Source organism: Mycetomoellerius zeteki, unplaced genomic scaffold, assembly GCF_001594055.1.
Source record: "Mycetomoellerius zeteki isolate Tzet28-1 unplaced genomic scaffold, Tzet1.0 scaffold35, whole genome shotgun sequence".
NCBI lineage: Eukaryota > Metazoa > Arthropoda > Insecta > Hymenoptera > Formicidae > Mycetomoellerius > Mycetomoellerius zeteki.
Window position 1 is genome coordinate 4,380,342 of NW_017257338.1, and position 27,703 is coordinate 4,408,044.

Sequence of the window (27,703 nt, forward strand, 5' to 3'; positions counted from 1 at the left end):
TCGAGCTTTCAAACGATTTTCTGTTGTGAATAAAATCGTTCACATTTCCACGTACATATCACGTGGGAAAGGTGACATTTTATCTTCCGGAATACATTGAAATTCATAAACCGAACTAGAGTTTGCCACCTCACCGGTTAGAATCAACGGATGGCTGTGACTCGCTGCTTGATTTTTTAGCAGCCTTACATCACTCGGAAGTCACGTTTTTCTTTTCTACGTGCGAGAAGAGCGAAAGACTACTTTGAAAGGATCGCGGGCAAGGATTTAAATTCATCTTGTGAAAAGAGAATTTTTAAAAAATCGCTTGCTATGAGCGCGTAAAGGAACTGATTAAATATTCAGTACTTGCGCTAAGTTAATTTTATCTGAAGTATCTTTAGTAATAAGTTAGACATTCGTACTAAGTGTACTAAGTACACTTGTTTTGCCACAGCAATGTGCAATTCAAATACAAGAGAATCTAGTCTAATAAAGTATTGGACGAATTAACAGTCTAATTTAATTACCATTACAAAACGCGACTGCCATCATATCTCGTCGTGTAATCCGATTTTCATTTTGAGATACGATATCTCTATAATGGTTTTATCTTTAGTAATTGATTTTTCTATAGATACATGTAATATATTGATTCGCGTTTATCGTACGTAATAACGAATATTTGATCTTTTTTAATAGACTTCGAAAACGTGATATATGTGAGTGGGAAATTATTACGTGACATTTTGAATATCGATATCCAATTTATTATTAACTTTGTTAATCTGATTAAAACTTTATTAGTTAACACGCATAATTCCTGTTTTAAGACATTTGTCAAATCTGTTTCTGATAGTTTTTGAATATCCATATACATTTCATTGCATGAATTTAAAAAATTATAAGTTTGCATGATGTTTAGTAAAATAAATGTTAGCGTATTAAATTATTTTAATGCGTCTTTATATATCTTATTCCATCATGAATAGCTGACGAAAAGAGATTATTGTAGTATTATAATAGCTTCTATTATTAAATGTCATTATCGATATTCATGGTATGTCGTTTTATACGGGACAATGACAATGCACGAATGACTTCATTGAATACTACTCAGGTGACAGTGTACTGATAATATGTGTCGTTATAGCATCAAACATCAACTTTGATGAGAAATTTATGTTCCATCATTCATTGACATATATGAATCTTTTGTAAAGAGCGTATAGAGGCTTTCTTTTGCAATGCGTTAATTAAAAAGCGATCCACGAGCATGAAGATGAATAAGTTCACGTATCAAATAACATTCGACAAACACATGTTATTTACTGAATCTGTGTATCTCGATATTGAACGTGAATTCTAATATTTGACGATTTTTATCGACGAACGATCGTTGAGCTGAAAACTATATAACGTAAAAATGGAAAGACGCAGTTTTTAGGTCATTTTCAATTTGCTGTTTCCTTTAGTTCGAGAACAATTAACTACGAATTAGAATGAAGAGCTCACTATCAGATTTCAATAAATCAACGTGTACGTACCTTTAATGAAATCTACCGCCATTTCAAGACCGTACGTATCCTTGTCACAATCATCGAGTATGTGAGCCCCGATCTTAACTCCTGGGACGATTTCTCGTTGATTGAGAATATCGAGAGTATAAAGCATTGCCTCTAACGCTTGAACACCTCCCTGAGGCATCACGGGTCCGCACGTGACGGTATCCTCTCTCTCGTGAACCATCATCAGGCCACCTAGCACGAGATCACCTTCGACCACCGCTTCCTTCTTCACTGGCCAGCTAAGATGATGGATCAGGCCGTTCGGTTCCATCGATCGAGATTGATGACGTCGATGTCTGATCGGATGAGGTAATTCATTGTGAAAATGGCTCAAACGTATACCCATGCGATTATCGTAGTGACGCAGTCTCACGGCATCAGTCATCAAGTCCACATATTTATTCAATAACGGTATACGTGAGATGTTATCGGTCTTCGAAATGTCGATCTTCCTGGCCCATTGTTTAATAGACCTTAAACGTCGATCATCGGCCGAGCAGATGCAGCTCAATAATGCCAGAAGCAGAAACTTCATGACGTCATAATCGGTAAATTATGTTGTTTGTTACTAGCTTCAGGTTTCCGGCACGTTGGCGATTTCGATGTTGTCGTGGCTTTCGCTTGTCTGCCTCGGGCTTTGAATTCACGATGATTTACGTCGCTACTCTTCCTTGGCAATATGAACGGAAAGGCGATATCAGCTTCGAGAGGAAGATCGGAGGTCTTGCGCACGATCGACGGAAAGGACGTGCCAATGCGGGCTAGGAGAGATTCGATTGATCGAGTTTTTCGTATTCTGTATGTATAACATATATCAGAAGTGGGCAGCAACTGATTCACAAGTTGAATGCGCTACATGTTATTTTCAATTCAACATTTTGAAATAAAAATGTCATATTGAAAATAAATCATAATTTATCAAATTAATTATTTGCAGATTCCAAAAATACGAACCATTTAAATTTATACCGAATACGTACATAAATATGTATGTAGATAAAATATTTAATTAACCGGGCAGAAGAACGAAAAAATATCAATGATTACCAACTTAATTGAAAACAAAATTTGTAAACTTTACAATTATAATTGAGGCGCATCTTGTGATTTATACAGAAGACATGTAGTTTTCTGAAGAACGATATGTCGCGACATATGTTACCAGTATGCTAATGTAAGAGATCTTGGAGGTGCAGAGGCAACATACATGTGTCGTCATGATGCCGGTGTAATTTTCCATTTGTTTTTATTATACGGGACTTGTCTTTCCTAGTGTTGCACGTTCCTTCTAAGTTTTGTGCAAATTTTATGTGCGACCTTTAGACCGTCATAATTTTTCAACATTTTTACGTAAAGGATGAAATGTGGTGCATTAACGCGTTTGCTCGTCGGAACATTTACCGATTTAAACCACGTCATTTACGCGTAAAAATTAGAATGAATTTATTGCCGACCTGGAACTCACCATTGTTTTCATGATAACTTATCACCTTCCTTTCTAATTCTCGAAAAAAAAAAAATATTTATCGCCTATTACGTCCAACACTTTCTCTCGCTTCTTTTTTTACTGTATTATATTCACATACAGTCGGGTATTTTAAAATATTTTACGATTGATTGTGATTAACGCTTATTTTCTTGATTTCGTGTCGATATTAACAATAAAACAAAAATAACTTTGAAGATATTTTTAATTATGTTCTTCTTTCTTTCTATAGAAGACGAAATTATACAGATGCGTTAAAAACTGATATGCATTCAACGAAATAAAGTTGTTTAGACAAATTGTTACGCCGTATCAAGACAACTGTTATCCAACACTATCAGTTCGGTGACGACCCTGCTATCGGAAATTTTGATGGGTCTTCCGAGCTTCGAACCCGCAGGTGGTATCGTGCAAGCCGCAAGTTTAAATTGCTCGGTCACGAAGCGCCACGCCGCGTTGCATGGTCGAGAAATTGCAGATGTGCAAGCGCGGGCGTGCGGTCGCACGTCGATAACGACTCCGGATTTTGTGTAATTAAAAACTTCGACGTGGCTACGTCGCTGAAAGTTGCGTTGTTCCTGAACTTCTAGGTTTGCCAAACGATCGTCGGAACGACGGACCGAGGTCGGTTGTAATTCGTTGTTGCGGAATGTGTACCTGTTGCGCTGCTCAAACTCCGACGGAAGTTTGATGGCGCTGCACCGTGTCGGAATGCTCTTGTACAATTTCTTTTTGTACGCGGACATGCGTTATGAATTACAGGAAAGACTTTACGATCTCACGCATGAGCGTTCAATAGAAGCATGACCAAGTGTCACTCCTTGACGACCTGTTGCTCACTGTTCCTACATGGTCGGTATTGTACTTATTGTATATAGATACATATAGCAAAGAGCAGAGGGAGGAGATGATTGCAATCCGAAGCAGGAGATAGAAGCTACATTAGAAATGGTGCCGAGTTTTTCCTCACAGTTTGACGAATTCAGAATTGATTTTTCTTTAACAAAAATTTTATGGCTGAATTATACAGTTACTTAATATTCATGATAATGATGTTAATTAAAGTTCATGATATTCTAATAGATAGTAAAAGTTTTATTCTTGAACTAGTTTTATACATTAGTTCTCTAGAGAGAGAAAATTCACTCGTTAAGGTGGATCCATTAAAGCATCTGTTAAAAGAAAAGGCACGATAATTCATTACACATTCTATATATCTGTTCTAATTGTTTCAGCACTCCTTATCGTTTCAGTAAATTATTTCAGTCATAAAATAACAACACTTTTATGATACTATTAAAAGCTATTTAAGTATAACGTTTTGATTAGAAATTTTACAAATGACATATCAATTTATCTTTGTTAAAATTGATATAATACTTATATGTTATCAAAGAAAAGTTAATATTTCTTGTTATTATTAAATGACAAGAATAGACTATTGTTGATTGAGCATTCACAAATCACGAAAATGCATTCATCTTCCTGCACCCTTTGTTTCCTATATTCCTAATTTATTTCTCTCGAGTAATGCACAAGTAATTTGATTCATAACCCGAAATTCTATAATATACAATGTTGTAATGAATATCATAAAAACATAATAAACGGCTAAAATAGCAATAATGGTTCGATAGTGATATCGAAGCGTACGGGAAAGTCCATTTTGTTGACGGTGATAGCAGGAATTCATTTATTAACGATGCGTTGTTTTTCGAATGCTAAATTTACGCTGATTGCGAACATCTGCTCGTCAAATCAATTGCTTTTCACCGTTGGTTTAGCACGCAATCACGAGTCCCAGGATTTTGAGATCGGTGATTGTTATTAGTAATAACGCGCGCGCGCGCAGTTTTATAAAATAATAATGCATGGCACGAAGATTAAAGAAGTAATGAACGAACAAGCCAAAAGAAAAAAAGAGAAACGTAATTAACGAATAGAATAATTTTGCTCCTGTGATTTTTACAAAGTTTTTTAATTTTAGATATGTAAATCTTTTAGTTTTAGATATATAAATTATTTATGTTTCACATACAGTAGTGGATATTGATGTGCATACTAATATCGTTCTTCTGTTATTCTACACTCATGATAATTAACATAATATAATTTGCTTATGTACATATATAATTATTAAATATATAAACTATTAATATTATGCAATAGTTCACAATATGCATATTTCTCATATCATGCAAGTTATATATTAATTAAATTTGCTTGATATAGGAAACGCATTTCACTTAATCATCACTGTTTTGAAATAATTTCGCTGGAAATTATTTATTCTTTAAAATATTTATCGTTATTCGTATTGTATATCGTCAATTGTATTACGCGCAATTGATTATTGGATTAAATAGACAAAGAATTAAATAGATCATGAAGTCGGGATAATTTTCAAAGTCTCAGCTATAATGTCGCAGTTAATTAAGCAGCAAAATTAATCGTAATTGCAAACCACCCAATTAATTGATAATTCACAGAATTTTGGCCAAAATGCAGCAGAGATCTTCATCGAACTTGCATCAAATATTTCACAAAACAACCGCACAATTCGGCTTAGAACTAAATGAAATATAATAGACAATGTACATCTCTCTCTCTCTCTCTCTCTCTCTCTCTCTTACTCAACTGTTTCCATTAATTGCTCAAACCTGAGGATTCTAGATCGTATTTCCTAAAGTTTCTATTTGGAGAGGAAGACAAAGTTACTTAGCCATAGATTGTAACTTTGGTTACTACTTACTTTATGTAGACAGAATTTTTAACGATATCTTTTGCAGAAAAGTTATATTATGTCTTAATCTCAAGGTTCGGGAAAGTAATTTACTTGAGATTACTAAAGAAGAAATTACATGACGATGATAATCATAATATCGAAAATTTGTTTTGAATTATTCAAAGCTATGTTAAAGATGACTGTAGTACATTTTTAAAAATAATTTTTTTTATTGTAAATTAAGGGGGATGTGTCCTAGCAGATTTTATAATAAAATTACTTTAAAAGTATAATATAATGATAATGTTGAAAAGAAATGTTTCGTATGTTGCTCAATATATTACTGTACTTTTTTAAATATTATTTTTTAATTCAATTTTTATCTAGAAGATAAATGTCGCGCACAGCATATTTGTCGCATGAAATTTATGCTATAAATTGAAAAAACTGCGTACAAACTTTTGATTTAATTTTTTGTCAGCTAATCGAAAATCTGGCGCACAATAATTGATTGTCAAATTGAACAACTCTGTTTTTGTCGCAATTTATTCACGATTTGTTTATTCGCCTGTTTTAACGATTTATTTAGTCACCTGTTTTAGAAAAATTATTTGTGTTTTAGCACAAATAACTCGTTTAATGCTTTCACGGCAATTGTTTGAATGACAATATCTCTACCAGGAATACGTATCTTACAGATACATATTTCGAAAAACTGCTAACAGAAAAAGTCCAGGTTTACAACAGCAAAACAAATGATTATTATTTATAGTGCACAAAAACAGTTTAAAAAGGCGAGTCACTAATATTTCATTTTTTTGTGAATAATTTCTCGAATAAATTTAGATAAATATATTTATGTGAAGGGGGATGTTTTAACGGGCAATCGATAACGATATAATACCATAGTAATAAATCGTCGTTGTCACATACTCGTGAGATAAACGTATAATCGAATTGCAAGCTCGAGGATGTTTCATCATCAGGACTTCAAGAGCGTCTCTTTGTCAGTTAAGTCCGCCCACTTGATTACTTATTATCTTCGTTTGGTGTTTCATTTTAGATTGCGCAAAGACGGCACATTAATTCAATACACTTTGCTCACATTACTCTTTCCGCGAAGCGTTAAGAATTTCAAAATGCACGTGCAAAAAATTAGAAGGATATCTTGCAAGAAGCTTTGCAAGAAGCCATCCTTTCCGTCACTTGTATAACACGCGGATTACCGCGGAAACTTCTAAATCGCGAACGGCGAAAAACGAGAGACAGCATCGACGGATACGATTGTCGATTATTTGATTAGCGCGATCATCCATTTGCAACAAATTTTATGTCATATTCCGATGAAAATTCTCAGTTTGTTAGGCCCGAAAACGATTTGAAAAGGAGCACGCGCGCGCGTTACTGTGCCGTAACAGTCACTGACTGGCTGGTGCGACTGCATCAACGCTACCCTCCTCGAACGTATCAACCCTCCTCCCTTCTCCCAATCTTCTCTCCTACCCTGCGACCCCTCTCTTCCTAACGGTCTGACCATTTTCTCATAGGTCCTTTCTCTCCCCCGTATCTTGGCGCCCTCTCTTTTCTATACTGTCTCGCATAGCGATCTGTATTGTTTCTGTATATACTAATTTATATCAAGCGGTTAAATAATGGCTAGTGTCAACGAGCACATTATTTTGGCTTGAAGAGAATTTTTGAAGATAACGAGATTCTTTCGATATAAATAACGTTCGCGTAGTGTTTGCGAAAAAGGTGTACTTTAATTAAATTTAGAAACGCAATATTACTTGATGATATTAGCTTTTTTAGAACAATACATATGCGAAAATGTATTACAAAGGTTCTTTGATGCATTTTAATTAATTACTTGAAACACGAATTGTTGTAAATTTCTCGATAAATTAATCACAAAGCCAAACTAAGCTAGCCGGTTCTTGTGCAACCACGGCATTAAATGGCAAAGATAAAGAACCGCATATTCCCGTTGTGCTATCCTTTGGTTAGCAGCAGTTAGGAGGGAATAATGATATAACTAAATCTTAATTAGTTTTTATTTGAATATATTTACTAGCATATGAGTAATGATGAATGTAATTAAATTTTAATAAGCTTTATGAGAATAACTAAAGCAACTGTTTGGTAATAATAAATCATATCCATTTTGGAAAATATTTCCTTGTCAAAACTCGCAGCGTAATTTCGTAGTCCGTGAGGTGAGTGGTCTCGCGCGGCTAAAATACTGCGGTAATTAGCTTACACGGCAATGTATACTGTATGTGGTGCTATCATAACGGAAACAAGCCACCTCGCACCTATCAACATGTACATCACCTACATTCAAAGAGATGTCTTTTTCATGTCTCTCATTTTTGATTTTACCGCGTCGTACTAATAGATTATTTGATTTTCTAATTCTTTTCGTTCAAAAAATTGAAACAACAAAAAATTTTTTTTTTCGCTATTCGTTTGTTTTTGGCAGTTCTAACACGTACCTAACATAACGAATTTTCGGTTGTTATTTTGCACTGCAATTATCTTCGCGTTTCGCACGTTTTGTTATCAGTTTAGTCTTCCGTATATGGTTCTTTAATGTGTTGTACCTAACCCAAAAAACGTTGCTAATGTGCAAAACTGAGCTAACGTTGAACAGTTACTAACTGTGTTAAGTTAAAAACCATGTTGAGAGAAGAAGATTTGAAAGACATGTCCTGTTTATACTCGGAAAACGTAACAAGATTTTTTGGTCGTGTTACATTATTAATTATATCATCTTTTAGAAAATGAGGACTTTCTAAATAACTAGAAATTAAAATGCCTATAACGGTCGAAGCTAGATCATTAATGCTTAAATAATTCAATGTGAATTATATATAGGTACCATATACATGCATATATAGATACCATATTTTTAGTCTTTCAAACTACATGCCGAATTGGTTTTCCGGACTTATAAACGCAATTAAACTACTGTAATAATATCATGAATTAAATTAAATTGACAAGCAATTCTTAATAATTTTGATGCACAATTAGGCATCGTATTAGAAAGATGTTAATGTGCTAAAAAACTAAATAAATTTATTGCGAAAAATATTACCTCAGCCAGGAGTCGAAACCGTATCTGTTGTATTCCGTGTGAGCGTTCTATCTTTATACTACCAAGGCGCGCAGTTTGAAGGATTACAAATATGGTATATATATGCATGTACATATATAATTCACATTAAATTATTTAAGCATTAATGATCTAGCTTCGACCGTTATAGGCATTTTAATTTCTAGTATTGATTGTGTTCTCACATGTTACAGTCTAAAATAAGATTCTTATTGTTTTTAAATAACATTATTAAATGAAAAAAAAAAAACAAAGTGAATAATATCGCGATCAGATTTATTGCATTAACCGCACAACGACAATTATCTATCTATTCTTATATACAGTACTTGGGTATTAGATCTTTTGTGAAAACGTAGCTTCCGATTACATTTTTCGAGATACGATTACACGAAGTCCGAGCTGCAACGAGGTACAATCTATCTATCCACGTAATGGGCAAGAACAGTAATTAGAGAAAAGTGCAGGACATATGAGAGTTATCCAATTAGAGAGAAAGATTGTTCGGCTATCTCATTGGAACGTATTAATTGTTAAAAAATCGACGATTAATGTCTATTGCCATTTCATTATATCTACTCAGAGAAATTCGAGATAAATAGAACATCCGATAGTTCGAATCACCAGTAGGATGTCGCGTTTAATTCTTGGTGAACGACTTTAAAACTACACGATAGCCCAGTGGCAGGAAATGGCTGGCCCAGTTTGGCGTTGCACCAATCCCGCGATTAATTTATCGAGAAATTGAGAGCAATTTCTAGAAATGTGCGACATCTGTTACACGCGGAATAATATCTTGAAATTCGGTACATCAGCTGGTTATGACGTATAATTCATAAATCTATCTTATACTATCTACTATGCAAAAAGGCGTGAAAGTCTAATAGCGATACAATTAATACATGCATGATTCTTGAAACTTTATCTACTTTTTAAGGGTTTAGTTTTACGAGTATTTACACGCGAAATTGGACAAAAAGACATTAGCGACGTGTATATTGAAATTGTGAAATCAATAAAATTAAGAAATCTCTCTAATTATGTCTAATTAGTTTTACTTGTAAAGTGCTATACAAAACGCGAAGGATGAGAGTGAAAAGCCGGAAAGCAATTCACGCGTTACTACATATAATGCTCTTAAAAGAATATCGGACGATTTTTTTGACGTTTCATTTAATCCGTTTGCCGGCAAAGCGTATGAGTAAAGGGAAACAGAAATAAAACGATCATGCACTATCCATTCGCAGGATCTATAAAGTCGCGAATGCACTGAACGACATTGCAAAATGGAGGAAAATGATAGCGATCACGTACTTGGTGCATCATGGCTGCGGAAAATGGATTAGGCGTGTTTTTGTGCAGTTACTTATGAGATCACGTAGCCGGAGCTGACCGAGGTGGCTTCGGAAATTCGTGCCGGAAGTCTTATATCTCGGTGATCAATTCTCTAGGGGCAAGCCGAGATAAGTTCGTTAAGTGCCGGGTCGCAACCGTGCAATCGACTGTGATTTGTTAAGAATATCTAAAGCTTTGTCTGGGATTAGCTTTCACCGAGTCGAGAGCCGTGATTTATAACAGATCCTTAAGCGAGCATGACTTGAAACGCGTGACTTGAAAGATTACTTTTTTCTATTATTATTCATCCGCTGAACGATGTTCTATAAATAGCGCTACATTATATATGTATCTTTTGTCTCGTGTCCTTTTTTAAATTATGCGTGATTTTTTTTTGCAAAAGCGAATATAATGATGAATATCATACATAGTGTTGTTATTTTCCAGGAAATATATAAATTGCCGGGAAAGAACCCATTTTTGCCAGATTTTTTCCCCGGAAAGAACTCTCTTAGCACTGGAGAAAATGGTTTTTTAATAGTTTTCCATTTTTTACTCTATCTTCTTTTTAAGAGCCTTCATTTAAAATTATCCAAGTAAGTAGGTTATGATTTTTTAGAGATAACATTTCAGAGATATTAACAAAATATATATTTTTGAATAATAATATCATATGAATATAGGGAAGGTGTTGCTATGATTGATATTATGCGATGGCATATACTGCCAGCTGCGAAATCACTCAATTATGTTAATTCTAGCGATAATACACAACAGATTATTTGTATTGGGTTTGCTATAACATCTAAATTAGGTTTCAATTAGCTTAACTCTCAATATATATAATTGTAAGTGGTATAATTTTCGAGAGGATTCAAGAGGAAAACATTTTTTCCATGTTTCTTTTTCATTCTTTCCTTCCTCCTCCTTCTTTACAACGATTCTTAATCATATGTTACAACTTACTATTGTAATTTTTAATATAAGTTTTTAGATTATTATCGAATATCAAGTTTACATTAATCTTATTTGTTTTAATTATTTTGGTTCATGAGTTTTCTTAAAGACAGTATAAACTTAAATTACTTAATTTAATGGCGTCAGTTGAATCGCCGTAATTATTGCAATTTTCTCGTGCATTTCCATGGTGCATACCGCAATTATACATACATGTATACCTACAACATTGCTCGACTTCTGAGCCTTTCCGCATAAAGTCATATGCTGCATATTCATTTAAGTTTATACAATATTTTTATTTTTTTTTTTATCCAGCTAAGTATACGGGATTCCTTGCATTACTTTTTGGTAACGAGACTAAAATTATGAGAAAAGTACTGGTAACAAGCACGGTTGATAAATACCTGTGGTCGAGTATAATCCTGGTAAAAAAAAAAGCATTAAGTATCGTGCATACTAATTTAGGAAAACTCCGGTTTAAACCTCGTTAGACACTAGATGGTTAATGAATCCTCGCATTTTTATTCGTAAAGCTTTTTAAGCCATAATATGATTCTATACAAATTTATGACGAGAAAAGTTTGTTGGTTATTTTCTGTTAAAAAAAAGGAATAGAAATAACTATACGTGGTTTTTTAAATATTTATTTAAAATTTTTAATACGTACGTTTCTATGCGACATAGCAACTTCATGCAAATATGCAGAACAAGGACAGAATTTATTTTAAAAATTACATCACATCGCTATCGCGTGGATAGCATCGTTTTACAAATTAAAAAATATTTTCACAATGCTTGTATAAGAGGATCAACAAATGTAGAGTGATATTGAATGCCATTCCCTTGACACGTGACTTCCGGCAACGCCGAAATAGTTTTCCAGAACATTTGCAGAAAATGATGATGCAACGGGATGAAAGTTTGAAAAAATTGTCTATATAAAAGTATGTTACAACGTTAGTATTCTTGCACAAAGGAAGCAAGCATACGTTTGATGCTCCGATATATTGGCCACGCGAGCACTCGTTTAAATATTCCACCGCAGCGTAACATTCTCGTAACATTGATCAACAACTCGGGACTTGCAGGAGAAAGAGAGGAACGCGTTTATTGGCGCTTTCCAGAGAGAAGTTTTACGATACCCAAAATTTACATCAAACGATTCCGTCGCTTTACCTAAAAATTGTATCGTAAAAAGTTAAAAGGTTTTTAATCAAAGTTTGAAAAAAGTTTTGTTGACGAGTTATGTTTCTTTATCTGCGATGTAATTTCAAGAATTATTTCATTACATATAATACATAGATACATGTATACATACAATATTAGGCATTTCTGCACGAAGGCTCACTATTCGTGACGTTGCCCCGGTAGCGTTAACATTTTCATAACAATAATAATTAACGTTTTAACAGGGCAGTTAACGTTTTAATAAGGCATCTCGCAGATTCTTCTCTATTCTTGTAAATGACTCGCTTTGAATGAGAATGCCATTCCCTGGTGGAAATTCTGGTCTCATTAAACTTTCATAAAATCGTTATTACTGCTCACTTCCGCGAGGTACAGCGATATTCGATTTTGCCATTATCTCCTGCTGCAGTGTCTCAGCTGAGTTGCACATTGAAAAATGTTGTTTTTAAATCGTTCGTCGGGAAGCAAGTCGTGACAAATTGCTCTGTTCGCTACTAGGAGCAACATTATCTCGAGAGCTCGCGTGCAGTCCGAAAGCAAAAACATTCATGTTTTAATGACATATACGATGTCATTCACCGTTCAGTATCAAATATGGTGTCCACAAACGTATATAGAATTTCGTCGATAGAATGTTTCAATATCAATAGCATGTTTAGTCACAGTTTAATTAAAAGAAATGAAAGGTTTTAATTACATTAAGGTAGATGCATGTATGTGTGTGTGTGTGTGTTAGTATGACATGTGCTTTATTTTTTTAATATTTAGATATCTTGAAATAATCTAAATGTACGTGATGTGTAATTTATTAATATTGTGATTTTCTGAAGCGTGTAGAACCATAGAGAGTGATATAAACGTATTATTGCTCATTAAGATTAAATGTTACATTATGGCATACTAATTCTAAAGATCTGTGCAGTCAGTTCAAGTATCATGACAGTGAGATTCGTAAAGCATGCTACATTAACATTACATCTGGGTGTCTTGTGAAGCAAAGAGGAAGCAGCGACTCGGAACGAACGCTGTGAAATTACATTTTCAGTTTACAATTAAATTAGTGGATTTTAGACGTATTATACCTTCCATTTTTTTGCATACTCTGGATCGTTAATAGTTCATAATTATAATTTGTTATAGTCATCAAAATGATTGAAAATTTCGCTATATTGATAGAAAAGTGATACAAATAAAAAATTATCATTTTTGAGATGAAAAAATCGACCTTCGATTAATATTTTTGTGGAAAAACGATACATTTATAACTCATTTGCTTATTACATGCAAAAATGTTACAAGAGATGAAATTTACATCCCTCTGCTAAAGGATGAAATTTATACTTGAGTTGCAGTGTTGGAATTTTTAAAACTCATGACATAGTTCTAAAAAATACATTAATTGAATGTATAGCAAATATAATTGAAAGTATAATGGAAAAAAGTAAAGTTATAAACATTGCATATTCACTCTCCAAATTGAAACGTTATTTTAATCCAGAACTCTCTCTCTCTCTCTCTCTCTTTAAAAAATGCTTTACTAAAAAAGTAGTAATTTTGAGACATGTCACTTTTCTATTAACGCAGTGATATGTAAATAATTAAATAGTTTTTGAAATTTTATTTTGTAATTTTTGTTTTTTTGGTGTCTATTAAAAATTCTTCGAACTTCAAAAAATATCGTTCTAAATGACGCTGTCTCGTATGACAATTGTGTTATCGTAATTTCACGATACACTCTGCACATGCAGAGAACGAATTGTATCGAAGGTAATAATAATTATAGACCGCAATGTCCGCGACGCTCTCAACGAGAAATTCAGCATGCAAAATTAATTAACGGCTTATAAAGACCTATCGATTTGAAGATTATCCGCACATACCGCGAACATGTTGAATCAATTCGGTTTAACTATTTGTAATCTAGCTGCTCTCTCCACGTGGTTATCATACCACTTTATATGAATATGCATATATGAAATGTTTTGCTGATTTTACCCCCACAAATATTTTTTGATATAACTATATTACATTAACTATTATATTATAATTATTTCATTCATTCAACATTAATATAATTTATAATTTATTTATAATTGTACGCGCATATTATACCTATGTATATATTATTACAAACTTTATATTAAAAAGAATTTTATTCCCCAATCTGGATTATGTAAAATATTATATTTTTAATTGTTGTGTTAAGTGTTTATGTTTAGTTACAATCACGGTTTAATAATGTGTAAATATGCGTAAAATCATATTTTCGTTGATTTTTTGAAAATTATTCTGTAAACTGTTTTACGTCTACGATGGGAGGAATACAGAAATGGAAATAACAATTTTTTTGGAAAATATTAATGAAGCATAAATCAAGAACTTAATGAGAAAGGGGAAATATGTCTGTGAGAGAGAGAGAGAGAGAGAGAGAAAGCGACCTAATAAATTTATCGTAAAATGAACAACCTAGTTTTTTTTATCAAATTTAGTTTTCGTTCGCTGATGATTTTTGACGAGCTTCTGTGGATTTATCCGCGCCTATAAGCCGCTTAAATCTCTCTTTGGGGGAAGTATCAATAAAACCGATTACGACCACCGTGAATACCAACGAGTTGGAGCCAGCTGGTAGAACGCATGCTTACAGCGACGCAGTATCACGCGTTCACCGACAGCTATTAACCCAGGTCAAGATTAAATATATGAATTGAATAGAGAATTCGTATTCCGGACATAGTGGAGTTAGTTAGCTCACATTACTTGGTATCTGTTGAATAATACAACGACTTCAATTTTTCGGATATTACCACTAGTGCACTAGTATTACTGTGGCGCGCACATTTCCTACTGACTTTTACTGAACTGGTACAGAATAATTATACCATATGCAACAACTGTTTGTTCCTTTTGAATTACAAATGGTTCTACACGTTGCCTCAAGCAAACGTGTTAATTCGAAAAATATCTTTGCGAAAACTTTGTAAATTGGAAAACAAGCTAGAATTATAAATTCTCTCAGAAGAAAGAACTTCTACTTCTTTTCGTAAAATTATAAAATAAATTACTTTGCGTAATTAACAAAAAAAATAGATACTTTTGCAAATAGTTAAAGTAAATTCTTCTAGATATGATATTTTACAAAAGAAATTCTGACGTTAAAAATGAAAATGAGAGAAAATACTCTATTAATTATATAGATGCAACCGACGTTCGATATTAAACTATTTTTGTTATTTATACTGGCAGCGATAAAATTCACAGAAACCCCTCGGCGTACGATAAATCTCGTTTTAAATTTATCGAATGCTGGCGTTTCTGCAAGTTTCTGGGGTAGTCGTTACCTTGTGAAAAGCTCGATTCTTCCCAACTTCCGGAAATTTACCGACAGTCGGTCGGGGAAACTTACCGATAGTAAATATGCTTCTTCAAAATTGTGAAATATTGATATTTAATATTGTTTTATTTATTTATTAATATATAGAGATGAGTTGAGAAGTGACGCGTTACTTGTAACGTCGTTACTGTTACAGTCTTTTTTTTTTTCAATAACGAGTGTGTGTAACGTTACATATTTCTATTACTAATGCAGTTTCACTTCTTTAGTAACGATAGCGAATATAATCGTTACTTTGTACAATATGTGTATGAAACATGCAAAAACGAGTTTTTTTTACTATGTTGCGATTAACTATAACTACTATAAATCTCGTGTTGACTGCTCAATTAGTAATATAAACAATTAGATATACTATTCTAAAAAAAGATCATCAAAATTTGAGAAAAATGTAACGAAAATTATAACGACTTGTTAGTTTTTGAATAACGGTAATGTTAACAAGTTACTTTTATAAAGTAACTTTTTCCCAACCCTGTATATGACATTTGAATTTACTTTATCAAATATAAAGTGCTTGTCGTAACTAACTGCTCCTGTATACAATCTTCGATGAAAAAGAGAGATGTCAAGTTAACGAAAGTTACTGTTTATAGAAAATTTTTAATCACGATTTTCTGATAAATTTTATATTTCTCTTGAATAAGTATAGAAAAAATATTGAAACATTGAAATAAACAAAATAAATGGCAATCAACATGCGTTATTCATGTATATTTAAAAATTGGAAAACAGGTTTAAAAGCAATTTGCCTATGTTCTTTGTCGCGTAAATGTAAATTTCTTTATCGTGTAAAAAGACCAACGATGTTGCTGGTATATACATACGTGCATATATGCTTTTCGTCTTGAGTATCCAATCATTGCGCTGCATCAAGACGATAACGAAACAAGTTCATTTCATTAGAAATTACATGGCGGTGATTTCGCTAGCGTAATTTTCTAAATCTCTAGAGATATTATAGGCCTGCGGCATCATAGTGCTTTCAATGACAATGGTAGATGAGAAATTTTCTTAGGAGAAATACATGATAATCATATTCAATTTTGCATAAAAAAGCAAAATTCTACGCTTACTTTTAGTTTTAGTATAAAATATGAAAGAATAAAGTTGTGTGTATGTTTTTGAAATCAAGAATAAAGAAAAGCAATTTTTAAATGTAAGGAGAAAGAAAATGATACAATATTATTAAAGAAGAGTACTTACACGATTCATACATTAGGTTTAACGTCGTATTTTCTGAATTAATTTAATATGTAATATAGTATCAGATACGAATTGCAGGATAAAAATTCGCTGTATGAAATGTACGGTATTAGATACGTGCAACATATATAAGAAAGTGCATTATCATCATGTTTCACGGTTGTGCTACATACATACCTTTAATGAAATCCACTGCCATCTCAAGACCGTACGTGTCCTTGTCACAGTCATCGAGTATATGCGCTCCGATCTTGACTCCAGGCACAATCTCCCGATCATTGAGAGTGTCCAGCGTATATAGCATGGCTTCCAGAGCCTGAACTCCACCCTGAGGCATTACACGTCCGCATGTAATTGTATCCTCCCTTTCGTGCACCATCATTAGTCCCCCGAGGACGAGATCACCTTCCACCACCGCGCTATGTTTTACAGGCCACTGATCTGAGTGCACGTCACCGGCCGATGAGTCGACGATGTTCTCCGTGGTAATGTTCTCGGAGACACCTTGAGAAGGATCACTATTCCTTTGACGAAATGGGTCAATGGTCCAAACGGATTCATTACCATGTTCCTCTTGTGAATTAATGAGCTCAGTCGAAGACACATCGAAGAGGTTCTTGTTTGTAGCGTCAGATACATTTGATTCCGTAGATGAAGGAATCTCTTTCGGAATAACAGAATTGCCTATTTTGGTTATCACGCTCGATCGATCGAGCGCTTCGATTTGAAATTGCGTATCTACCAAACTGACGTTTAACGTTTTCGGAGTATCTATCAACGATATCTTTGATGAATCAGAAGCATCAGAACCCATTGTTGCCGGAGTGTTTGTGTATCTATCGTCGTGATCGGTCGTCAATGAGATTGATTGCCACTCTTCCTGGAATTTTTTATATTTCGAAGTATACGGCAGTGTTTCCACAGATGTAAAAACTTTTTTCGCGTCAATTGATGTTTGATCTTCGTTAGTTATTTGAGTTGTCGAAATGGATGGATTCAGAGTAAATTCAATTAGCGAATTTGACGTTACTGTTGCCCTTGTCATATCGGATGTCTTCCACGTCTCACTATCGAATTCGGTTGATGTCGAAATCTCTGGAGTATTCCGATCTTCATGACGTTTGTATCGTCGATTCTTTGAGTTATGGACATTGCCGCTTCGTGAATAAAATCCAGATTCTTCATGCGTGTCACGATGGTTTTTACCTCGTCTCGTTGTAACTCTGACATTTTCTAATCCAGACTCATCCGTAAGTTTGCTCGATGACTGCACATGCCCATTAATCTTCTGCATCCCGGTCGAATTATCGCTGACATTCGCAGCACCGAAAAAGATAGATACGCTCTCGGTTGAAATTCTTCGAGGCTCTTCGTCGAATTCTGATCTTCCATTAGTTGTCTTAGCGATGTGTGGAGGCCGTGCACCGATATTGATTGCATGAAATTTCCTCGAGTATGTCGGGCGTTTATGAGCTTCCTCGGGGAGGCTGCTGAATTTTGCGATCCTTGGTGGATCGGAGACATTCCAGAGGCTGATTCGAAACGCGTCACGAACTTCAGCCTCGAACTCGGTTGTCTGCGGGCGCTCGCAGTTCGCGTCGGATTCGACGTGTCGTACGTGCATCGGATTCCTTTTCTGCGTGACTGAAATACGCGCCGGTATCTGATAGCCTAAGTTGGATTTGTCATTTTTCTTGGTAAATAAATTAGTTGATAACAGATCACGTTCGAGTTTATGCATATTGTGCGTCGCGTAGTTTGCAGCGGCAGTAATCTTCTCTCCTTCCGTTTTTTTTCTTATATGCATCTTGCTAAGATTCACTACTTTTCTATTTAGTCTCATATTATTATTACTTTTTGAAGAATGATATTGGGATTGCGAATCGGATATATCACTTGCTTTTAATAAGTTCCTTTTATTGTATAAAAAGGGACGTCTCGTAAAGCTGATTCTTTTTCTAGTGAAAAGGTTGTCGAGCGAATTTAATACGTGAAAAGTGAACAGATCGATATTCCCGTTTTCTTTCTTGTTCTCATGTGTATCTGTACTTACTTTAAATCCTATCTTTGAATATTCGTCGCGTTTGTACGTTTTGGTTGCTAGAAACTTATCCGCTTTATAAGATTTCGAATATTCGTCCTCCGAAGAGTAATACGGACTTACGGTGTTTTCTTCATCACCAACTTCTCCATTTGCGTTCGAGATTTTGGAGCTGAAGATTAATGTAGTTTTAGTGACAGGTACGGAACGATCGTAGAGTGAATTTTCTGTGATTGCGTTATCTGTGGTAGTTATAACAGTTGCACTCCCACGACTCCAATTTTCCTTTGAATGTAAGTAATTTGAAAAAGTTGGCTCTACTCTTTCAGACTCGCCATTGGTTTTAATGTAAATCACTTTATTCGTGTTGTTTTTTGTCTGCTCGAAACTTTGGCAGGAATCTCTTTCATCTCTATTGTGTTTGTGTTTTTCATTGGTGTATCTGGAATCGATACCTTTCGTAGTTTCGAGTTGCGAGATATCGAAATTTTTAAACTTTTGTATAGAATCTTTCTCGCTACGCTGACTCTTTGTGAATTTGTCTGGAAGGAATTCGGTCATTCCGTTTTCTTCGCTGAAGATTTGATCCGTCTCGTGCTTTTTCCATTGTCCGTCTTTCTTATCCAACGCCTGAGTATCGTGTCTTATCGTTTCTACTTTTTTATGATCGTTCAAGAACACATTGATAATTCTTTTCTTACGTCTTCTCCGTCTTGAGGTACTTTCCGATTCTCGAAACGTCGATGGCGATGGGCGTAGGCTAGAAATGAACTTAAGATTATTTCTTGTATTTTTTGACTTTTTCATAACGATAACTTTTGACAACCATATGTTTTCCGTTGCTGCTCTTTTTGTAATCAGTCGCGCACTTTTGTCGTCTTTCAAGTACTTCGTCGTAGTCATTGCATTTGACATCGCGATGTGCTTTTCATATCCACTGAGTCGCGAATCGCGATTTTCCGTATTTTTGAATTCCAGAGAAATTGCTTTCACATGCATTGGTGAACGATCATTTGATTTAAAATTCTCTCTCGCGTATCGTAACCTCGAATCATCATCAATGTTCTTATCAAAGACATGATACGTTTCTTCGTGATGAATTTTATAAGGAGAATCTTCATTGTTGTTTTGTGGATTATTGAGAATCCGTTCACCAATTTCACCAGTTAAGCCGCTGTTCAAAATCAGGAATATCGTCCACATGGCCAGAATGGCCGTCCAACCAAAGTTTCGCCACATTACATCACCTCTTCGTCTCATTAATCATTGCCAAATCCTGAAAAAAGCAAAGTACTTTATTAATTACAATTATTTATTCATATTTATTAATTTACTTCAAAGAATTCACACAGCCAGTACAAAATTATGTTTATTTATTATTCTTTTTTTTTTATGCAGTTTATATTTAAAACATACACACACACAGAGCATATAAAATATTAGATAAAACATACTAAAGTGAAGTAATGCGTACGAAATTAGTTGTCGAACAAAGTAAAAATGAAATTTGCATTAATTTACAAGGAAAACATAAAGAAGTGTCTCTCTCTCTCTCTCTCTCTCTCTCTCTCTCTCTCTCTCTCTCATTTTAATGAGCTTTTAAGGATGTTTTATATATATTTTTTCAAGATAATAATAAAATTATGAAAAAATTACAGATTATTCTAAATCACGTTTAAAAATAATATGACAAATTCGGTTTACTATCTGGATCATAAGTTATTTTAATAAGTAGTAGTATTTTTTTAATCTGTGCAATATATATATATATAATAAAAATATATGTAAATGTGTATTTTATATAATAAATGATAAAAAATTTAATTTTTTAATATGGGTACATTATGTAATCAAGATTATTTACGTAGAATTACATTGCGATGCATGAACTAGTTGTCCAGTAAATAAACAAAATATTTATTTGTTCAATATCTTTGTAACTAATCAGTGAATCGCAATGAAATTTTGCATAAGTTACTTTAAATATTTATAGAATTTATAAACAAAATTTAGATTTTTGTTATCATTTAAACAATTTTAATTTTCAACAATAAAAATAATAACAAATAAAATAAATAGGGGAGATCCTCATTTATATAGTGACTCATTTTTCAGTTTCGAATTTTTACAGACGAAATTAAGAGACTTATCGAAAAAATGAATTTTACGCTAGTTACTACATACCTAAACTACAAAGATGTGTTATTGAACAAAAATTTAATCTTATTCACACAACTTTCATATGTATATAGTTTATTTGAAGTGTAAATATTAAACATTCTTCTAAATGTAATTTTCTTTGTAGGGACTGTACGTCTAATACATCCTTAATATCTTATATTTTAGACCAAAATAAAAGAGACACGTACTTTTTTATATGTGCTCATATACGCACTTTCACTGGATGAAACTCCTCTTTGCAAAAAATCAGTTTTTTTTTCGAAATAAATATCGTCAAAACTATAAAAGAGGGAAAAAGTTTTTAAATAAAAGTTGAGTGGTTTTAAAAGTACTTTAAAGCGATAATAAAAAAAGATTGATTTAATTTTTTAATTTTATAAACACAATCTTTTTATTGAAGAGTTTCTTTATTATAAAAAATTCTTCATTATTATAAAGTAATTTTAAAATTATTAAATTTTTATTTAAAAAAAACTTTTTCATCTTTTTTAATTTCAACGATATTCGCTTCAAGAGAAACTAATCGACTGAGTATTTCACCCTTTAAAAGTGAGTATGAACATGTATAAAAAAATACGTGTCTTTTACATGGGTTTAAACCACACATATTAAAAGTTTAGCTTCAAAATGGAAGAGCAATACTTTTTTGTTTTTTCATTAGTATCAGTTTCAGTAATTAAATGGTCAGCTCGGTATAGCGTGCACCGTGTTCACTCTGGTAAAATAGATAATCTTTGTTGTATCTAATGCGATTTCATACGGTATTTGTAATTTGATTTGAATACGGTGTTCATGCGGATCCACAACTATGCACTACTATCTATTACCTGTGGACGATGCGGTTCTCTAATTTCGATGCATTCCACTGCACCGTTCAGCTAAAAGGGATCTGTGCGCGGGACCCCGCATCAACCAATGCTAACGAGTCGGTTGCAATTACCTCGCTAAATCACTTTGAGTCTCATTTTAATCGAGATGAAAGTCTCCTTGGTTTCTTCTGCGTTACTTTTGAGCTATGAATCTCTTTGCAATTAAGAAATCCGATTAAGATTTGAAATAACTTGCACTGTTGCATGATATGATATTATTAACGTGTACATGATATTTACGTAGTTAAAGGTTTAAGATTACATTCTTGTTTACATTTCGTATTTTCTTGCATAATGTGTCATATCACATAAATTAAATATATTTATTAAAGATTAGAACATTTCTAATTCTATCTTAAGGAATGAAATAGAGAGTAAGTTTATATATGTATAATATATACGCACAGGATATACGTTGAATAAACAATGTGCATCACGATTCTCGGCTTAGCAGAAATCTAGATTACACATACTTTGCAAGAGAGGACACGCGTCCATCTTTGGTTTAGGTTCTAAACTTGAGATTAGCCATGTAGTACAAATATTTACGAACGAAAATTGATTTAATCCATTGATGCACTAACAGACTACAAAACATAACGTATTTTATATTTGATATTTTTATCAATCATATATTTTATAAAGAATTTCGAATTTTTGTTTATTTCGTCGAAAACGGAAATTTTCAAAATAATCCATATAATATATCTTCTCCATCTCGATAAAATACTACAAGTATACGTGATATGAAATGATACTTTTGCAAGAGCTTGCAGTTAAACGTGTCACATAAACTGCAACGACGACCGACTTTATGTTGCACGTTCCCGCGTCGCTGAAAGAGCAATCTCATTTGTTCGTCCACCAAATGACACAATAAGGAATGAAGTATATTAGAAAATTTTATTACATCTGTTTTTAATCTTTTGGTAAAATTAAGAAATTTGCAATGTGAAAATTAAATTATCAATTAGTCTGTACATAGAAATACATAAATACATATTTAATAAATAATATCAAGATTTAATATTATATCGTCAAATATTTAAGTACAAATAATTTTCTTCTTTATATTTATATAAAATCATCATCGATTTATTTTATATTATGTTAAAATATCTATAATATTATAAAATAAAAAGATGCTAAAAATATTATCAGAAATTTGTTGCAGATGAAAAGTTAGAGGGAGAACTTTTCAAGCGACTCTTTCATTGAAATGAAATAGTAAATAAGTTTCTTAGCGTACCGAGAAAAATACATACATATCTTTCTTTTGTAGGAGCGCCTACAAAGTTTAATCGAAACTCTGTGTTGCCTTTGAAAGGCTTTCCTCGTTAACAGCATGTTCCGGCTGATAATTGTAGCCGGTAGTACAGTAATACCTGGCCTGGTTTGGGATACTTTCATTGAGCGCTAGAGAGGGTTCCAGATTGATGAAAGGGAAATATATGGCTGGCTTTGCAACATCCAACCAAAACAAATAATGGAGAACGTTCTTGATCTATCGATGAATATCAATATTATTTATTTTCTGTATTAAAAGTTAATAAACTTTCCATTTTTCAATATGTAGAAAATTTTAATTCATATAAATCTCCATGTTAATACAAAACCAAAAATTTTGTTACTGTTTTTAAAAATTTTTCTATGAAAGAATTTAGTTACGTATGTGTATTGTGAAAAAATCATATTTTTGTTTATATGAATAATAGTTCGTGTCGCAATTGAAATAAAATAATAGCTTATACGATGATTCTGAATAGCTAAATATTGTTTTGTTGAAAAATGCGTATTAGTTCAATTTAACATATATATTTTAAAATGTTATTTAGTGCATATACTAGTATGTGCTTATTATTTTCCTTTTTAAGGCCATTTCGATTTACTGTTATTCAATATTTGCGATCAAGATGGAAGAACTTGGATAAATTGAATACGAAGACGAACGCGTACGTGCTTTTATCTATGTCGATTAGGGAATACATTGCCTCTCGTAATCCACCTTTATATGCCCGCTGAGGTAGCGTAGGTGGTCGATATATTTGTTCAACTTGTCTTACCGCACCAATTCAGCTGATCTGCATCAATTCGAAAATTATTTAAGTTTCTCCGTCATTCTAGCAATCTAGCAATAAAGATCGCGGAAGTTTCAAAACGATCGAGTTACCGGTTTCTATGGCTTCTGCGCCATTTAATTACAGTCGCGCAAACTTGTGAGTAAATACGAGTAAACCTCTACTTGACTATCATTGATTCTTTCATTAAGGTTTGGTGTCACTTGCAATTTTCAACAAAATACGGTAACCGGCTGTTTTTTGCAGTTTTACGGAAATCACTGTGCTACTATGTGTCAAACGTCATACCACAATTTTTTTTGCCATTGAATCATTCTGACGAATGACGTGTTACGACGTCTGGCGTCATGTTGCAGAAAAAATAGAACAATCTAGTTGAGGATCGTGGGGACCAATTTGTATGGAAATATGCTCCGTTATTCATTTCCATAATTTTACCGTGGATTTACGTGTGATTCGTTACCATTCGCTCTTGTTGCCACGAAAAAATAGAACAAGAAAGAAGAAGTGCATCCCGTGGGGAACAACTGGATTTGCGAATCTTCGTTCGAGTACGTATAGCAATGTAGAGCTGTTATGAGTGAAATGGAGCGTAAAGATGCGCAAAAATAAAGAAACATTAATAACGACGCGCGGCGAAGAAGATGCAAGCTGGAAGTAATTATAAGTGTATCAAAATAAGCAGTATTGATTTAGAAATTTTTTAATTCAGTTTTCAAATATCTTAAGCAGTTACATTATTAATGTTTCTTTCCTATCATATTATTTTTTAAGCATTGGCGGAATATATAATTTCTCAGGAGCTTCATCATTATGTTTGAGGAACAGTGTAATAACGACTCTGTTTTTAATCACAGTTGATATATATGTTGTTTTCTGGTCTGTACAATGTCTGTTGTTACACTTTCTCTTTGCATTTATTTCTCTTTCGTTGTTGATTAAAAGCAGCTTCGTTCTATCTCAAGATGAACGTGATTCCGTGAGATAACAGCACTGACACCTTTTTTAATATCGTCATCCGCATTTGTTATCGACAGCACAGAATTTTCTACGCTTTATTTTCATCTTTTATTTTGTCCTTTAATCAAGTATAATGAGATTGTTAACCAAACGAAGTCTATAAAAGAAAAAGTTTGCCGGCAATATAATCGAAGGATAAAGAGTTAACTAAATACAGTGAATATATAACGTCGCTTTACAAATAGTAAGAAAATTATTAACGACAAATTATTACAATGTAATATCAAATATTAGTAACGTTGAATTATTTGTTATTTATTTTGCACATTATAGTATATAATTTGTATTACTTTTTAAAATTAAATTTTATTTGTAAAATGTTTATTGTATTTTCTACAAATCAATATCGAAGTGAATATCAATAAAAATAGAAATGGCTGGTAAAATATCTATTATCTTTTAATGATTGTCATTTATTTAATGATAATCATATACTGATAACTATTATGCCACTGTTTTTTATTTTTGTTGTTCTTTCTGATAGGTAATCCATCATTGCCCTACATCTTCTTTATGGCTAAACCTCAAATGTATAGTAACAACATAATAAGAGCATTCTAAAATTTTAATATATTTTTTATAGCATATTTTTATTATTTATAAAATAAGTAAAAATAACGAAAAATTTATAGCTCTTACAATAACACTTCTACCACAATATCTAGCATCCTTTGTTTACAATTGCTGAGATCGGCAACTATATATTGTATACTTTTGCCGCAGACCTTAGATTGCCACTTAACGTTCCGAGTTCCAACACCAAGTAAGATTGTTAAATTACATCAAAGCACGGAAATTGTCTCACAAATTTCTTTAAATAATTAAAACAAAATTGAAGATTCAATTCATTCGCAAGCTCAGATTCTTGCTGAGAGAACAGAAGAATAAAGGGGATTTTTCAAGCATCAAATAAAAGTAAAAAATTGCAATTTTAATAATATAAATAAATCTGCAAATAAAAATTGCAATTGTTGCAAGTCATTGAAATATATACCTTACATTACTTTACCTTTTATTTCGACTTTGTTTACCAAAATTTGTACTATTATATATTTCTATCTCGAGTTTTGGCGAAATTAACTAAAAAGTTAGGGAGGAAAATATACGTAGTTAGAGACAAGGAGGTGTTTTCGTATACATCCGAACGAGGAAGTCTGTGAATTTTAACAAACTTCGCTCCCTCGGATGCGGTATGCGGTCGCGCTTACCAGTTCTTCTTTATAACTTTCAAAGATTTTGGCGTATGAGAACATGAAATTTATGAAGAATTGTAGATTTATCGTTATCAAAACTTGATGAAAGAGATTACTGCATCATCATACAAAAAAAATCTTTTTTCTACTAATAATATCAAATTTAAATAAACTTTTTTGATTTGAGAAATTATTTTTAAATTTTCTGGCTATAAATCCGAATTAATTATATTTTTTTTCTGACAAGAATATTGATCTTATAAAAAAGTTGAACTCGCTGTGAAAAGCCTTCCTGTGTTGACTCTACTTCCGTCAGTAAATCGGTGGAATTTAGGGATAATGTTTGTCAAGGATCAATCATAAGTGCTACCGAGAAAGGATATTGATCTATCTCAATCTACCAAATGTTTATTCTTAAGCGTCTTGTTCAATTTTAAAATGTATGAGCAATATTCTTTGTTTATTTTTGAGATTTTCATTTTTCATAAAATGATAGCTTCATAAAAAATATATACACTTTTAATAAATATATTAGAAAGGAAAGAAAGTATTGAGTTTTATATTTTATAATTTAGTCTCTCTTTCTTTCCCCCTCTCTCCCTCTCTCTCCTCCTCCCCTCCCTCCCTCTCTCTCTCTCTAATTACTAGTACTCTCTTTAATTTCTACACGCACGCACGCACGCACACACTAAACGATATCTGTGATCATTGATCAAATTTTATTTATGAAAATACAAAACTAATTTTAACTTTTGGCGTAATAAGAAGTCATTGTTTTTCTACTGCTTAATTAGCAATTTTCATCATTAAGAATCGGTGATAATCCATCAACGATTGTTCATATCATGAAGGACCTATATTGAATTTTGGACGGTATCCCTCCACTATTTTCAACCAACGATCATTGTAAATACTTCGAAAATGTGGTAGTTACTTTAAAGTTTGTTGACGTCGACTTTGTTACGCAACCCGCATATTTTCCCGAGTTAACAATAAATCAAAAGTTTGTTGAGAAATTAGTTACAATTATGTTCTTTGCGAATATGTGAGCTGTTGTGATTTATTCACAATATGAATACAGCCACATTATTACTAACAGGTGAAATAAAATAAAGTACATTTTTTTACAATGACTTTTTCATAACTTCAGGATATTTTCTGTGAATTTTATATGATACTATAAAGTAAAACACGTACACGCTAATATCGCACTGCATAAAAAAATTATTATTCAGTTTTTTTAATTGCTCATGTGAATTTTGTAATTATGAAAGTAAATAACGTAGCACGTTTGCTGCAGCAATTTACGTGACTTGAGACTACGCGCATTCAGTCGCTATCGCAGCACGTGGTTGTAAGTGCTTC

The 27,703-nt window shown here is 33.0% G+C and overlaps 2 protein-coding genes across 3 annotated transcripts in view; one reads left to right on the forward strand and one right to left on the reverse strand.

Annotated features, from left to right (window-relative positions):
* The window catches only part of Glurb (metabotropic glutamate receptor B), a 139,133-nt gene that overhangs the window by 67,292 nt on the left and 44,138 nt on the right, over window positions 1-27,703 (reverse strand). Inside the window, exon 2 of the mRNA XM_018452599.1 lies at window positions 17,134-20,273. Coding sequence (XP_018308101.1) covers window positions 17,134-20,257 — 3,124 coding nt within the window. The 5' untranslated portion in view covers window positions 20,258-20,273. The remainder of the gene's footprint in view (window positions 1-17,133; window positions 20,274-27,703) is intronic.
* LOC108725543 (UNC93-like protein) overlaps window positions 1-27,703 on the forward strand; it is a 141,841-nt gene that overhangs the window by 47,265 nt on the left and 66,873 nt on the right. The window lies entirely within an intron of this gene.